Here is a 14,851-nt window from a genome sequence, read left to right as displayed (position 1 = left end):
TATATGTTAGTAGTAGTATCTGCTCTGCATACTGTATGTGTTATTAGTAGTATCTGCTCTGCATACTGTATGTGTTATTAGTAGTATCTGCTCTACATACTGTATGTGTTATTAGTAGTATCTGCTCTGCATACTGTATGTGTTAGTAGTAGTATCTGCTCTGCATACTGTATGTGTTAGTAGTAGTATCTGCTCTACATACTGTATGTGTTATTAGTAGTATCTGCTCTGCATACTGTATGTGATATTAGTAGCAGGGTTTTCTATCAACCTGTGAGAAAATATACCACAATGAATTCACCAATTACATCATCATCACAACCCTGAAAACAAAACAACACACAACATGAGCAATTGTCTTTTTACTGTTTATTATTAAAATAGGTTTCTGGTAGTTTTGCATAATGTGTGTATTAAGCTGACAGAGTGTGTGTGTCAGGTGGAAGGGGTGCTGGTGGGGAGTCCTCCTGTTGGTTAGGGGGATTAGGGCAGGGGGGGTTTACGAGGTTAGGGGGCTTACAGAGTGTTTTCTTATTAATAGTTTTTACCTTTATTTAACTAGGCAAGTCAGTTAAGAACAAATGCTTATTTACAATGACGGCCTACCCCGGCCAAGCCCTAACCCGGACGACGCTGGGCCAATTGTGCGCCGCCCTATGGGACTCCAAATCACATCCGGTTGTGATACATCCTGGAATCGAACCAGTTCTGTAGTGACGCCTCTAGCACTGAGATGCAGTGCCTTAGACCGCTGCGCACCTCTGTAGTCAGTTGGTTAGTTATTGAAGCGGACCCGTCGCATGGAGCCCACAGTGCTGCTCTGGGAGCCCCAGTCAGAGGTGTTGTTGTAGTCACGTTTCTCCAAGACATAGTGGGGACCTCTGTAGTTAGGCTCCTGGTACACCACCCAGCTGAAGAGACAGGCAGGCAGACAGGCAGGCAGACAGGAAGGGAGGCAGGCAGGCAGACAGGAAGGGAGGCAGACAGACAGGAAGGGAGGCAGACAGACAGACAGACAGGAAGGGAGGCAGGCAAGCAGGCAGACAGGGAGGGAGGCAGGCAGACAGACAGGAAGGGAGGCAGACAGACAGACAGGAAGGGAGGCAGGCAGGCAGACAGGAAGGGAGGCAGGCAGACAGACAGGCAGGAAGGAAGGGACAGAAAAAGAAACGGTGTGATTAGAGACATATTACATTGGTTCCTTCAACTAGAGCTTGTAGGTGACAATTTTGGGATTATCCCATTGATTTTACTGGGCCAGGTCAACTGGATTATCCCATTGATTCTACTGGGCAAGGTCAACTGGATTATCCCATTGATTTTACTGGGCCAGGTCAACTGGATTATCCCATTGATTCTACTGGGCCAGGTCAACTGGATTATCCCATTGATTCTACTGGGCAAGGTCAACTGGATTATCCCATTGATTCTACTGGGCCAGGTCAACTGGATTATCCCATTGATTCTACTGGGCCAGGTCGACTGGATTATCCCATTGATTCTACTGGGCCAGGTCAACTGGATTATCCCATTGATTCTACTGGGCCAGGTCAACTGGATTATCCCATTGATTTTACTGGGCCAGGTCAACTGGATTATCCCATTGATTCTACTGGGCCAGGCCAACTGGATTATCCCATTTATTCTACTGGGCCAGGTCAACTGGATTATCCCATTGATTCTACTGGGCCAGGCCAACTGGATTATCCCATAGGAATGCACATTTGTGGCCTGCTGGAGGTCCTTTTGCAGGGCTCTGGCAGTGCTCCTCCTTGCACAAAGGCGGAGGTAGCGGTCCTGCTGCTGGGTTGTTGCCCTCCTACGGCCTCCTCCACGTCTCCTGATGTACTGGCCTGTCTCCTGGTAGCGCTTCCATGCTCTGGACACTACGCTGACAGACACAGCAAACCTTCTTGCCACAGCTCGCATTGATGTGCCATCCTGGATGAGCTGCACTACCTGAGCCACTTGTGTGGGTTGTAGACTCCGTCTCATGCTACCACTAGAGTGAGAGCACCGCCAGCATTCAAAAGTGACCAAAACATCAGCCAGGAAGCATAGGAACTGAGAAGTGGTCTGTGATCACCACCTGCAGAACCACTCCTTTATTGGGGGTGTCTTGCTAATTGCCTATAATTTCCACCTTTTGTCTATTCCATTTGCACAACAGCATGTGAAATTTATTGTCAATCAGTGTTGCTTCCTAAGTGGACAGTTTGATTTCACAGAAGTGTGATTGACTTGGAGTTACATTGTGTTGTTTAAGTGTTCTCTTTATTTTTTTGAGCAGTGTATTTAGAAACATCACATAGAGCCTAGGAAATAAGTTTAGTGGTTTAAAGAGCTGTAATCATTCTGTTTGGAGGTTTAAAGAGCTGTAATCATTCTGTTTGGAGGTTTAAAGAGCTGTAATCATTCTGTTTAGTGGTTTAAAGAGCTGTAATCATTCTGTTTGGAGGTTTAAAGAGCTGTAATCATTCTGTTTGGAGGTTTAAAGAGCTGTAATCATTATGTTTGGAGGTTTAAAGAGCTGTAATCATTCTGTTTGGAGGTTTAAAGAGCTGTAATCATTCTATTTAGGGGTTTAAAGAGCTGTAATCATTCTGTTTGGAATTTTGGATGTAAGCTAGGATGTTTTTCAAACAAGGAAAACTTTTTATGAGTGGATAATGTGTATGGATATTAGGACCTGGGAGGTATCAGTGAAACAAAAGGCAAGGGCCTTCACTACAGACCAGAGGTGGATTCAACAAATGGAAATAGTTTGCGAATGTTAGCTAACGTTAGCTAAAACATCCCATTTGTTTTGTATCAGTATCGAACGTTAGCTAACCCTGACGAACAGTCAGACAAGGTAGCGTGCGGCGAACACGTCTGTTTGGCGTCTAAACTGACCCTACAAATAGTTCTGTGGTCATGTGAGGTTTCTACACGTGGAGGAAGAACAGAAAAGTCAGATGCGGTTTAAATATTGCCGCTAAAAAATATATATTTACAGTTTCACCATAACATTCTGGAATGTTCTTTCAAATGTTTCAACTGAAAATGTTACTAAGTGAAACAAAGAGAACCCTTGCTGACCTCTCCTCGGGGTCAACCCCCTATGTAGAGGACGTGTCCCAACGCTCCTCCCACCAGGGAAATCGCAGCACTACTCAACCCCCTATGTAGAGGACGTGTCCCAACGCTCCCCCCACCAGGGAAAATGCAGCACTACTAATAGGGAATAGGGTGCCATTTGCCTCTAACCTGGGTATCTGGACCTGGTAGGTCTAGGAGGATAGAGGCAGCCCTGTTCAGACTGTATATTATAGAGGACTACTTACGCTCCTCCCAGGACACGGATAGAGGCAGCCCTGTTCAGACTGTATATTATAGAGGACTACTTACGCTCCTCCCAGGACACGGATAGAGGCAGCCCTGTTGAGACTGTATATTATATAGGACTACTTACGCTCCTCCCAGGACACGGATAGAGGCAGCCCTGTTCAGACTGTATATTATAGAGGACTACTTACGCTCCTCCCAGGACACGGATAGAGGCAGCTCTGTTCAGACTGTATATTATAGAGGACTACTTACGCTCCTCCCAGGACACGGATAGAGGCAGCTCTGTTCAGACTGTATATTATAGAGGACTACTTACGCTCCTCCCAGGACACGGATAGAGGCAGCCCTGTTCAGACTGTATATTATAGAGGACTACTTACGCTCCTCCCAGGACACGGATAGAGGCAGCCCTGTTCAGACTGTATATTATAGAGGACTACTTACGCTCCTCCCAGGACACGGATAGAGGCAGCCCTGTTCAGACTGTATATTATAGAGGACTACTTACGCTCCTCCCAGGACACGGATAGAGGCAGCTCTGTTCAGACTGTATATTATAGAGGACTACTTACGCTCCTCCCAGGACACGGATAGAGGCAGCCCTGTTCAGACTGTATATTATAGAGGACTACTTACGCTCCTCCCAGGACACGGATAGAGGCAGCCCTGTTCAGACTGTATATTATATAGGACTACTTACGCTCCTCCCAGGACACGGATAGAGGCAGCTCTGTTCAGACTGTATATTATAGAGGACTACTTACGCTCCTCCCAGGACACGGATAGAGGCAGCCCTGTTCAGACTGTATATTATAGAGGACTACTTACGCTCCTCCCAGGACACGGATAGAGGCAGCCCTGTTCAGACTGTATATTATATAGGACTACTTACGCTCCTCCCAGGACACGGATAGAGGCAGCTCTGTTCAGACTGTATATTATAGAGGACTACTTACGCTCCTCCCAGGACACGGATAGAGGCAGCCCTGTTCAGACTGTATATTATAGAGGACTACTTACGCTCCTCCCAGGACACGGATAGAGGCAGCTCTGTTCAGACTGTATATTATAGAGGACTACTTACGCTCCTCCCAGGACACGGATAGAGGCAGCCCTGTTCAGACTGTATATTATAGAGGACTACTTACGCTCCTCCCAGGACACGGATAGAGGCAGCTCTGTTCAGACTGTATATTATAGAGGACTACTTACGCTCCTCCCAGGACACGGATAGAGGCAGCCCTGTTCAGACTGTATATTATAGAGGACTACTTACGCTCCTCCCAGGACACGGATAGAGGCAGCTCTGTTCAGACTGTATATTATAGAGGACTACTTACGCTCCTCCCAGGACATGGATAGAGGCAGCTCTGTTCAGACTGTATATTATAGAGGACTACTTACGCTCCTCCCAGGACACGGATAGAGGCAGCTCTGTTCAGACTGTATATTATAGAGGACTACTTACGCTCCTCCCAGGACACGGATAGAGGCAGCTCTGTTCAGACTGTATATTATAGAGGACTACTTACGCTCCTCCCAGGACACGGATAGAGGCAGCCCTGTTCAGACTGTATATTATAGAGGACTACTTACGCTCCTCCCAGGACACGGATAGAGGCAGCCCTGTTGAGACTGTAGCGAGTCATCATGTTGGGTATGTCATCCTGTAGTTCTGTCCTCTTACCAGAGAACCCAGCCCTCTCAAACAGATGGGCTCGGGCAGGAGACGAGTCCTGGGAGAGATGATAGAGGGTTAGTGTGTGTGTGTGTGTGTGTGTTTGTCCCAGTCTGTGTGGGTCGTCCTCAGGGGATAATTGTACCAGGTTGGCCAATAACAGAAACTATCAGCTAGTCATTTTAGTTTGTGAGTATTTCCCCTGTGTGTGTGTGTGTGTGTGTGTGTGTGTGTGTGTGTGTGTGTGTGTGTGTGTGTGTGTGTGTGTGTGTGTCTGTGTCTGTGTCTGTGTCTGTCTGTCTGTCTGCATGCCTCTCTGTGGGTCCTCTCCGTCTCACCTGTTTGACTGAGCGCACCGAGGAGACATGGTCCACCTGGGCACACCACTTGTCGTAGCAGTTGTACTCTCCCTTCTCTGCCATGTCCCACAGGTACTGACGCCCTCTGAAGTTCTCCTGCTCGTAGCCCACCCATCTGAACCACACACACACACAGACACAACCTCTGAACAGTGGAACAGTGACTGCAGAGAACAACAGTGTGGTGGAGGGGAAAGCTGGGGACACGATACATCTATATGTCTTGGGATAAACACATTAGGAACGTAATTGTGAAAGAACAGGATTGGCCAGTTCTGAATTACTGCAATGATACTGAAAATCATTTCCTGCTCGGAGAAGAATAAACTATATTCTATTTGATTATATTCTCTTTTGTTCTGAATTATTTTGGTATTTTTGAAGTGAACATGTATTTCTGTTAAGGTGATATAATCCAGAGTTTTCTATACAGAACGCGTGTCATTTTGCAGTGACATATTAATGTCACTAGGTGGCTCCACTCCACTTATGATCCATCTCCACAGAGCCCCAACGCTCCATCTCCACAGAGCCCCAACGCTCCATCTCCACAGAGCCCTAACCCACTTACCCTCCATCTCCACAGAGCCCTAACCCACTTACCCTCCATCTCCACAGAGCCCTAACCCTAACCCACTTACCCTCCATCTCCACAGAGCCCTAACCCACTTACCCTCCATCTCCACAGAGCCCTAACCCTAACCCTCCATCTCCACAGAGCCCTAACCCTAACCCACTTACCCTCCATCTCCACAGAGCCCTAACCCTAACCCACTTACCCTCCATCTCCACAGAGCCCTAACCCTAACCCACTTACCCTCCATCTCCACAGAGCCCTAACCCACTAACCCTCCATCTCCACAGAGTCCTAACCCTCCATCTCCACAGAGCCCTTACCCCCCATCTCCACAGAGCCCTTACGCTCCATCTCCACAGAGCCCTAACTCTAACCCACTTACGCTCCATTCTCCACCTGCACAGAGTTGCATCTCTCTGGGAAGTTCTTGTCGCTTAGTTTCTGGCAGTCGGCACTCAGGTCCAGACGTCTGCCGGCAAAATTACGCTGTTCGAAAAGGGTCACCTGACAACACAATAACAACACACAAAATAGCATCATCATCAACAACGACCACTAAGTAAATATTAACAGCTCTCTCTAACTTATTGACGTGGTACATGGTACATCTCTATGAAATAACTAACTTATTGATGTGGTACATCTCTATGAAATAACTAACTTACTGACATGGTACATCTCTATGAAATAACTAACTTATTGACGTGGTACATCTCTATGAAATAACTAATTTATTGACGTGGTACATGGTACATCTCTATGAAATAACTAACTTATTGACGTGGTACATGGTACATCTCTATGAAATAACTAACTTATTGACATGGTACATCTCTATGAAATAACTAACTTATTGACATGGTACATCTCTATGAAATAACTAACTTATTGACATGGTACATCTCTATGAAATAACTAACTTATTGACATGGTACATCTCTATGAAATAACTAACTTACTGACGTGGTACATCTCTATGAAATAACTAACTTATTGATGTGGTACATGGTACATCTCTATGAAATAACTAACTTATTGACGTGGTACATCTCTATGAAATAACTAACTTACTGACATGGTACATCTCTATGAAATAACTAACTTATTGACGTGGTACATCTCTATGAAATAACTAATTTATTGACGTGGTACATGGTACATCTCTATGAAATAACTAACTTATTGACGTGGTACATGGTACATCTCTATGAAATAACTAACTTATTGACATGGTACATCTCTATGAAATAACTAACTTATTGACATGGTACATCTCTATGAAATAACTAACTTATTGACATGGTACATCTCTATGAAATAACTAACTTATTGACATGGTACATCTCTATGAAATAACTAACTTACTGACGTGGTACATCTCTATGAAATAACTAACTTATTGACATGGTACATGGTACATATCTATGAAATAATTAACTTATTGACATGGTACATGGTACATCTCTATGAAATAACTAACTTACTGACGTGGTACATGGTACATCTCTATGAAATAACTAACTTATTGATGTGGTACATCTCTATGAAATAACTAACTTACTGACATGGTACATCTCTATGAAATAACTAACTTATTGACATGGTACATCTCTATGAAATAACTAACTTATTGACGTGGTACATCTCTATGAAATAACTAATTTATTGACGTGGTACATGGTACATCTCTATGAAATAACTAACTTACTGACGTGGTACATGGTACATCTCTATGAAATAACTAACTTATTGATGTGGTACATCTCTATGAAATAACTAACTTACTGACGTGGTACATCTCTATGAAATAACTAACTTATTGACGTGGTACATGGTACATCTCTATGAAATAACTAACTTACTGACGTGGTACATCTCTATGAAATAACTAACTTATTGACATGGTACATCTCTATGAAATAACTAACTTATTGACGTGGTACATGGTACATCTCTATGAAATAACTAACTTACTGACATGGTACATCTCTATGAAATAACTAACTTATTGACGTGGTACATGGGCTTTCTCTATGAAATATCTAAATTATTGACGTGGTACATGGTACATCTCTATGAAATAACTAACTTATTGACATGGTACATGGTACATCTCTATGAAATAACTAACTTATTGACGTGGTACATGGGCTTTCTCTATGAAATATCTAACTTATTGACGTGGTACATGGTACATCTCTATGAAATAACTAACTTATTGACATGGTACATGGTACATCTCTATGAAATAACTAACTTATTGACGTGGTACATCTCTATGAAATAACTAACTTATTGACGTGGTACATGGTACATCTCTATGAAATAACTAACTTATTGACATGGTACATGGTACATCTCTATGAAATAACTAACTTATTGACATGGTACATCTCTATGAATTAACTAACTTATTGACATGGTACATCTCTATGAAATAACTAACTTACTGACGTGGTACATGGTACATCTCTATGAAATAACTAACTTACTGACGTGGTACATGGTACATCTCTATGAAATCTCTATGAAAGTGACATCCGGTTTGGAGCGAGCGGTCGCATTTGCATTCGCTCTGCAGGTAGTATAAATTTTCATTTCATTTTCATTACATTTCATTATAGTACAACGGTTTAATTTGTCTAACCTTAGCAATTTCTTCTTAGCTAGCTACTTAGCCGTCTGTGTATAAAAGATAATTGCGTAATTATCGTATTCCGTCGTCTATCGTAGTCCACACTGCTATCTGCCCAGTAGCTAGCAAACGTCCACCGTCTACCGAATAGTAGTATAAACTTTCATTATAGTACAACGGTCTGATTTTCATTTTCACTACAGTACAACGGTTTGATTTGTTTGATCTTAGCTAGCTACATAGCCGTCTTTGCATCAAACATAATTGTGTAGTTATTGAGGTTCGCCAGCCAGCTATTTTCGCCCTAACATAACGCAACGTAGCCAAACACTGCTAGCTAGCCAGCTTGCCACCGAATAGCAGCATTGTAGAAACGAGTGCATTACAACGGAACGACTTGATCAGTGTAGTGTTGGCTGACTACACAGTTGTCCTTGCTATCTTTGATTTGTATTTGTTCGATCTTAGCTAGCTACTTAGCTGGCTACATAGCCGTCTTTGTATCGGTGATAATTGTGTAGTTATCAAGGTTCGCTGAGGTTCGCTAGCCAGGTATTCTCGCCCTAACGTAACGTAGTCAACCCTGCTAGCTAGCCAGCTAGCCACCGATTAGCAGCACTGTAGAAACGATTACATTACAACGGAACGACTTGACTTGTGTAGTGTTAGCTAGCTACATAGTTTTCTTTGCTATCTTTCTATCTAAGATAATTGTGTAGCTTTGAGTAATTATCGGTTAGCTAGCCAGCTATTTTTCGCCTCCCGCGCTGCCGTCCTCCTACCTAGCCAACACTGCTAGCTAGCCAACTTCTACCGAATAGCAGCACTGTAGAAACTTACATTACAATAGGAACGACTTGATTAGCGTAGTGTTAGCTAGTTGTCTTTCCTGTCCTTGTATCCATGATAATTGTGTAGTTTAGAGAAATTTAGTGAAATTGTCGAGGTTACCTAGCCAGCTTCACTTTCAACAACGTAGCCACTGCTAGCCAGGCTACTTCACCAGCCAGCAGTATTATATCATTTTAGTCAATAAGATCTTGTATTTTATTCTTATTTTTTGCAACGTAAGCTTAACTTTCTGAACATTCGAGACGTGTAGCCCACTTGTCATTCTAATCTCCTTTGCATTAGCGTAGCCTCTTCTGTAGCCTGTCAACCATGTGTCTGTCTATCCCTGTTCTCTCCTCTCTGCACAGACCATACAAACGCTTCGCACCGCGTGGCCGCGCCCACCCTAACCTGGTGGTCCCAGCCCGCACGACCCACGTGGAGTTCCAGGTCTCCGGTAGCCTCTGGAACTGCCGATCTGCGGCCAACAAGGCAGAGCTCATCTCAGCCTATGCGTCCCTCCAGTCCCTCGACTTCCTGGCACTGACGGAAACATGGCTCACCACAGATAACACTGCTACTCCTACTGCTCTCTCTTCGTCTGCCCACGTGTTCTCGCACACCCCGAGACCTTCTGGTCAGCGGGGTGGTGGCACCGGGATCCTCATCTCTCCCAAGTGGTCATTCTCTCTTTCTCCCCTTACCCATCTGTCTATCGCCTCCTTTGAATTCCATGCTGTCACAGTTACCAGCCCTTTCAAGCTTAACATCCTTATCATTTATCGCCCTCCAGGTTCCCTTGGAGAGTTCATCAATGAGCTTGATGCCTTGATAAGCTCCTTTCCTGAGGACGGCTCACCTCTCACAGTTCTGGGTGACTTTAACCTCCCCATGTCTACCTTTGACTCATTCCTCTCTGCCTCCTTCTTTCCACTCCTCTCCTCTTTTGACCTCACCCTCTCACCTTCCCCCCCTACTCACAAGGCAGGCAATACGCTTGACCTCATCTTTACTAGATGCTGTTCTTCCACTAACCTCATTGCAACTCCCCTCCAAGTCTCCGACCACTACCTTGTATCCTTCTCCCTCTCGCTCTCATCCAACACTTCCCACACTGCCCCTACTCGGATGGTATCGCGCCGTCCCAACCTCCGCTCTCTCTCCCCCGCTACTCTCTCCTCTTCCATCCTATCATCTCTTCCCTCTGCCCAAACCTTCTCCAACCTATCTCCTGATTCTGCCTCCTCAACCCTCCTCTCCTCCCTTTCTGCATCCTTTGACTCTCTATGTCCCCTATCCTCCAGGCCGGCTCGGTCCTCCCCTCCCGCTCCGTGGCTCGACGACTCATTGCGAGCTCACAGAACAGGGCTCCGGGCAGCCGAGCGGAAATGGAGGAAAACTCGCCTCCCTGCGGACCTGGCATCCTTTCACTCCCTCCTCTCTACATTTTCCTCTTCTGTCTCTGCTGCTAAAGCCACTTTCTACCACTCTAAATTCCAAGCATCTGCCTCTAACCCTAGGAAGCTCTTTGCCACCTTCTCCTCCCTCCTGAATCCTCCTCCCCCTCCCCCCCCCCTCCTCCCTCTCTGCAGACGACTTCGTCAACCATTTTGAAAAGAAGGTCGACGACATCCGATCCTCGTTCGCTAAGTCAAACGACACCGCTGGTTCTGCTCACACTGCCCAACCCTGTGCTTTGACCTCTTTCTCCCCTCTCTCTCCAGATGAAATCTCGCGTCTTGTGACGGCCGGCCGCCCAACAACCTGCCCGCTTGACCCTATCCCCTCCTCTCTTCTCCAGACCATTTCCGGAGACCTTCTACCTTACCTCACCTCGCTCATCAACTCATCCTTGACCGCTGGCTACGTCCCTTCCGTCTTCAAGAGAGCGAGAGTTGCACCCCTTCTGAAAAAACCTACACTCGATCCCTCCGATGTCAACAACTACAGACCAGTATCCCTTCTTTCTTTTCTCTCCAAAACTCTTGAACGTGCCGTCCTTGGCCAGCTCTCCTGCTATCTCTCTCAGAATGACCTTCTTGATCCAAATCAGTCAGGTTTCAAGACTAGTCACTCAACTGAGACTGCTCTTCTCTGTATCACGGAGGCGCTCCGCACTGCTAAAGCTAACTCTCTCTCCTCTGCTCTCATCCTTCTAGACCTATCGGCTGCCTTCGATACTGTGAACCATCAGATCCTCCTCTCCACCCTCTCCGAGTTGGGCATCTCCGGCACGGCCCACGCTTGGATTGCGTCCTACCTGACAGGTCGCTCCTACCAGGTGGCGTGGCGAGAATCTGTCTCCTCACCACGCGCTCTCACCACTGGTGTCCCCCAGGGCTCTGTTCTAGGCCCTCTCCTATTCTCGCTATACACCAAGTCACTTGGCTCTGTCATAACCTCACATGGTCTCTCCTATCATTGCTATGCAGACGACACACAATTAATCTTCTCCTTTCCCCCTTCTGATGACCAGGTGGCGAATCGCATCTCTGCATGTCTGGCAGACATATCAGTGTGGATGACGGATCACCACCTCAAGCTGAACCTCGGCAAGACGGAGCTGCTCTTCCTCCCGGGGAAGGACTGTCCGTTCCATGATCTCGCCATCACGGTTGACAACTCCATTGTGTCCTCCTCCCAGAGCGCTAAGAACCTTGGCGTGATCCTGGACAACACCCTGTCGTTCTCCACCAACATCAAGGCGGTGGCCCGTTCCTGTAGGTTCATGCTCTACAACATCCGCAGAGTACGACCCTGCCTCACACAGGAAGCGGCGCAGGTCCTAATCCAGGCACTTGTCATCTCCCGTCTGGATTACTGCAACTCGCTGCTGGCTGGGCTCCCTGCCTGTGCCATTAAACCCCTACAACTCATCCAGAACGCCGCAGCCCGTCTGGTGTTCAACCTTCCCAAGTTCTCTCACGTCACCCCGCTCCTCCGCTCTCTCCACTGGCTTCCAGTTGAAGCTCGCATCCGCTACAAGACCATGGTGCTTGCCTACGGAGCTGTGAGGGGAACGGCACCTCAGTACCTTCAGGCTCTGATCAGGCCCTACACCCAAACAAGGGCACTGCGTTCATCCACCTCTGGCCTGCTCGCCTCCCTACCACTGAGGAAGTACAGTTCCCGCTCAGCCCAGTCAAAACTGTTCGCTGCTCTGGCCCCCCAATGGTGGAACAAACTCCCTCACGACGCCAGGACAGCGGAGTCAATCACCACCTTCCGGAGACACCTGAAACCCCACCTCTTCAAGGAATACCTAGGATAAAGCAATCCTTCTGCCCCCCCCCCCCCCCCCCCCTCCCTTAAAAGATCTGATGCACTATTGTAAAGTGGCTGTTCCACTGGATGTCATAAGGTGAATGCACCAATTTGTAAGTCGCTCTGGATAAGAGCGTCTGCTAAATGACTTAAATGTAAATGTAAATGAAATAACTAACTTATTGACGTGGTACATGGTACATCTCTATGAAATAACTAACTTATTGACATGGTACATCTCTATGAAATAACTAACTTATTGATGTGGTACATGGTACATCTCTATGAAATAACTAACTTATTGACATGGTACATCTCTATGAAATAACTAACTTATTGACATGGTACATCTCTATGAAATAACTAACTTATTGATTTGGTACATGGTACATCTCTATGAAATAACTAACTTATTGACGTGGTACATGGTACATCTCTATGAAATAACTAACTTACTGACGTGGTACATCTCTATGAAATAACTAACTTATTGACATGGTACATCTCTATGAAATAACTAACTTATTGACATGGTACATGGTACATCTCTATGAAATAACTAACTTATTGACATGGTACATCTCTATGAAATAACTAACTTACTGACGTGGTACATGGTACATCTCTATGAAATATCTAACTTATTGAAATATGTAAACGGTTTTGCTCTGATTTAAAAAGTCAGCTACGTTATCTTGTGTGTCGGACGAGGGCATCACGTGTTTGTACCTACCCTCCCACTGGACCCGTAGAAGGCACGTTGGAGCACAGACCCCAGCTTGCTGCGGAGATAGGATGGAGGGATCTCTAATTAAACACATGAACTTCAGACATGACCTTTGTCCACAGCACCTTTGCCAGCTATCTCACTCAGATGTACACAGCTGACAGGAGCTACTAGAAGGGTCACAGACCCTGGACACATTCATATGCTAAACATAGATCACACACACACGCTGCATTATTGTAAACACACACGCATACACACACACGTACGTACGTACGCACGCACGCACGCACGCACGCACGCACGCACGCACACACACACACACACATCAATAATCTTGCTGCCAAATTCAGATAAGGGACAGCATGTAACTGTGACAATACATTTATTTCATATCTATAGAGCCTGTGGTTATACTTTAAAGACGGAATGGTTATCTGTGAACTTTGTACTTTTTGTTCAGTAATAATGTCTAATGTAATTTACTGCGAGTACCAAATGGCACCCTATTCCCTATGTAGCGCACTACTTTTGACCAGACCTATATGGGCTGTATGGGGCACTACATAGGGAATAGGGTGCCATTAAAATCAGGCCATTATGACAAACTACAATTGTGTTTCAATCCTTTCCCTATAAACAGGAATCAGGCTAGCCATCACAGGCTAGCCATCACAGGCTAGCCATCATTCAAAATGAGATGATTTAACAGGAATCCGGCTAGCCATCATTCAAAATGAGATGATTTAACAGGAATCCGGCTAGCCATCATTCAAAATGAGATGATTTAACAGGAATCCGGCTAGCCATCATTCAAAATGAGATGATTTAACAGGAATCAGGCTAGCCATCATTCAAAATTAGATGATTTAACAGGAATCAGGCTAGCCATCATTCAAATTTATATGATTTGGGTGACTTTTGGTGTCATGTGCATAGAGATAAGGGTTGGAGTCCATTTAATTTCAATTCCAGTCAGTTCAGAAAGTAAACCTAATTCCAATTCCAATTTTCATGAATTGTCTGGAATTTAAATGGAATTGACCCCAACTCTGATAGTGATCCTATAATCCTACAGGATTCTCTGTATCTATTTGTATGGTCACGTGTAACAGAGTCAGAGAGAAGGTGTGCAACACAAACTAGAGGACAGAGAGGAACTATGGCTGTGTTTACACAGGCAGCACAATTCTGATCTTTAGCCCGATTATTGGTCAAAGAGCTGATCTGATTAGTCAAAAGATCAGTTACAGACATACGGACGGACACACAGACGGGCCTGTTGGGTGGGTGGGGGGGGGGGGGGGGGGTGGGGTGCAGAGGGGGGGTCAGGGAATCACAGAATCACTGCTGTAGAATACCCCCCCCTCTCACCACCACTCTTCCCCTATCTAACACCTCACCTAAACGGGACGGGCAGCACACCTGGCCCTGATCACAGCACTCTGAA

General features: G+C 45.6%; 1 protein-coding gene across 1 annotated transcript in view; it reads right to left on the bottom strand.

Annotated features, from left to right (window-relative positions):
• Positions 1-354: 354 nt before the first annotated feature.
• LOC129834846 (gamma-crystallin N-B-like) overlaps positions 355-14,851 on the bottom strand; it is a 14,589-nt gene continuing 92 nt past the window's right edge. The window contains exons 2-6 of the mRNA XM_055900170.1: positions 13,408-13,456; positions 6,327-6,448; positions 5,347-5,482; positions 4,927-5,066; positions 355-911 (exon numbers count right to left, since the gene is read on the bottom strand). Of these exons, the coding sequence (XP_055756145.1) occupies positions 776-911; positions 4,927-5,066; positions 5,347-5,482; positions 6,327-6,448; positions 13,408-13,456 (583 nt within the window). The 3' untranslated portion in view covers positions 355-775. The remainder of the gene's footprint in view (positions 912-4,926; positions 5,067-5,346; positions 5,483-6,326; positions 6,449-13,407; positions 13,457-14,851) is intronic.

The sequence above is a fragment of the Salvelinus fontinalis genome, chromosome 35 (assembly GCF_029448725.1).
Source record: "Salvelinus fontinalis isolate EN_2023a chromosome 35, ASM2944872v1, whole genome shotgun sequence".
NCBI classification, from domain to species: Eukaryota; Metazoa; Chordata; class Actinopteri; order Salmoniformes; family Salmonidae; genus Salvelinus; species Salvelinus fontinalis.
This window is presented reverse-complemented; position numbering and strand designations above follow the sequence as displayed.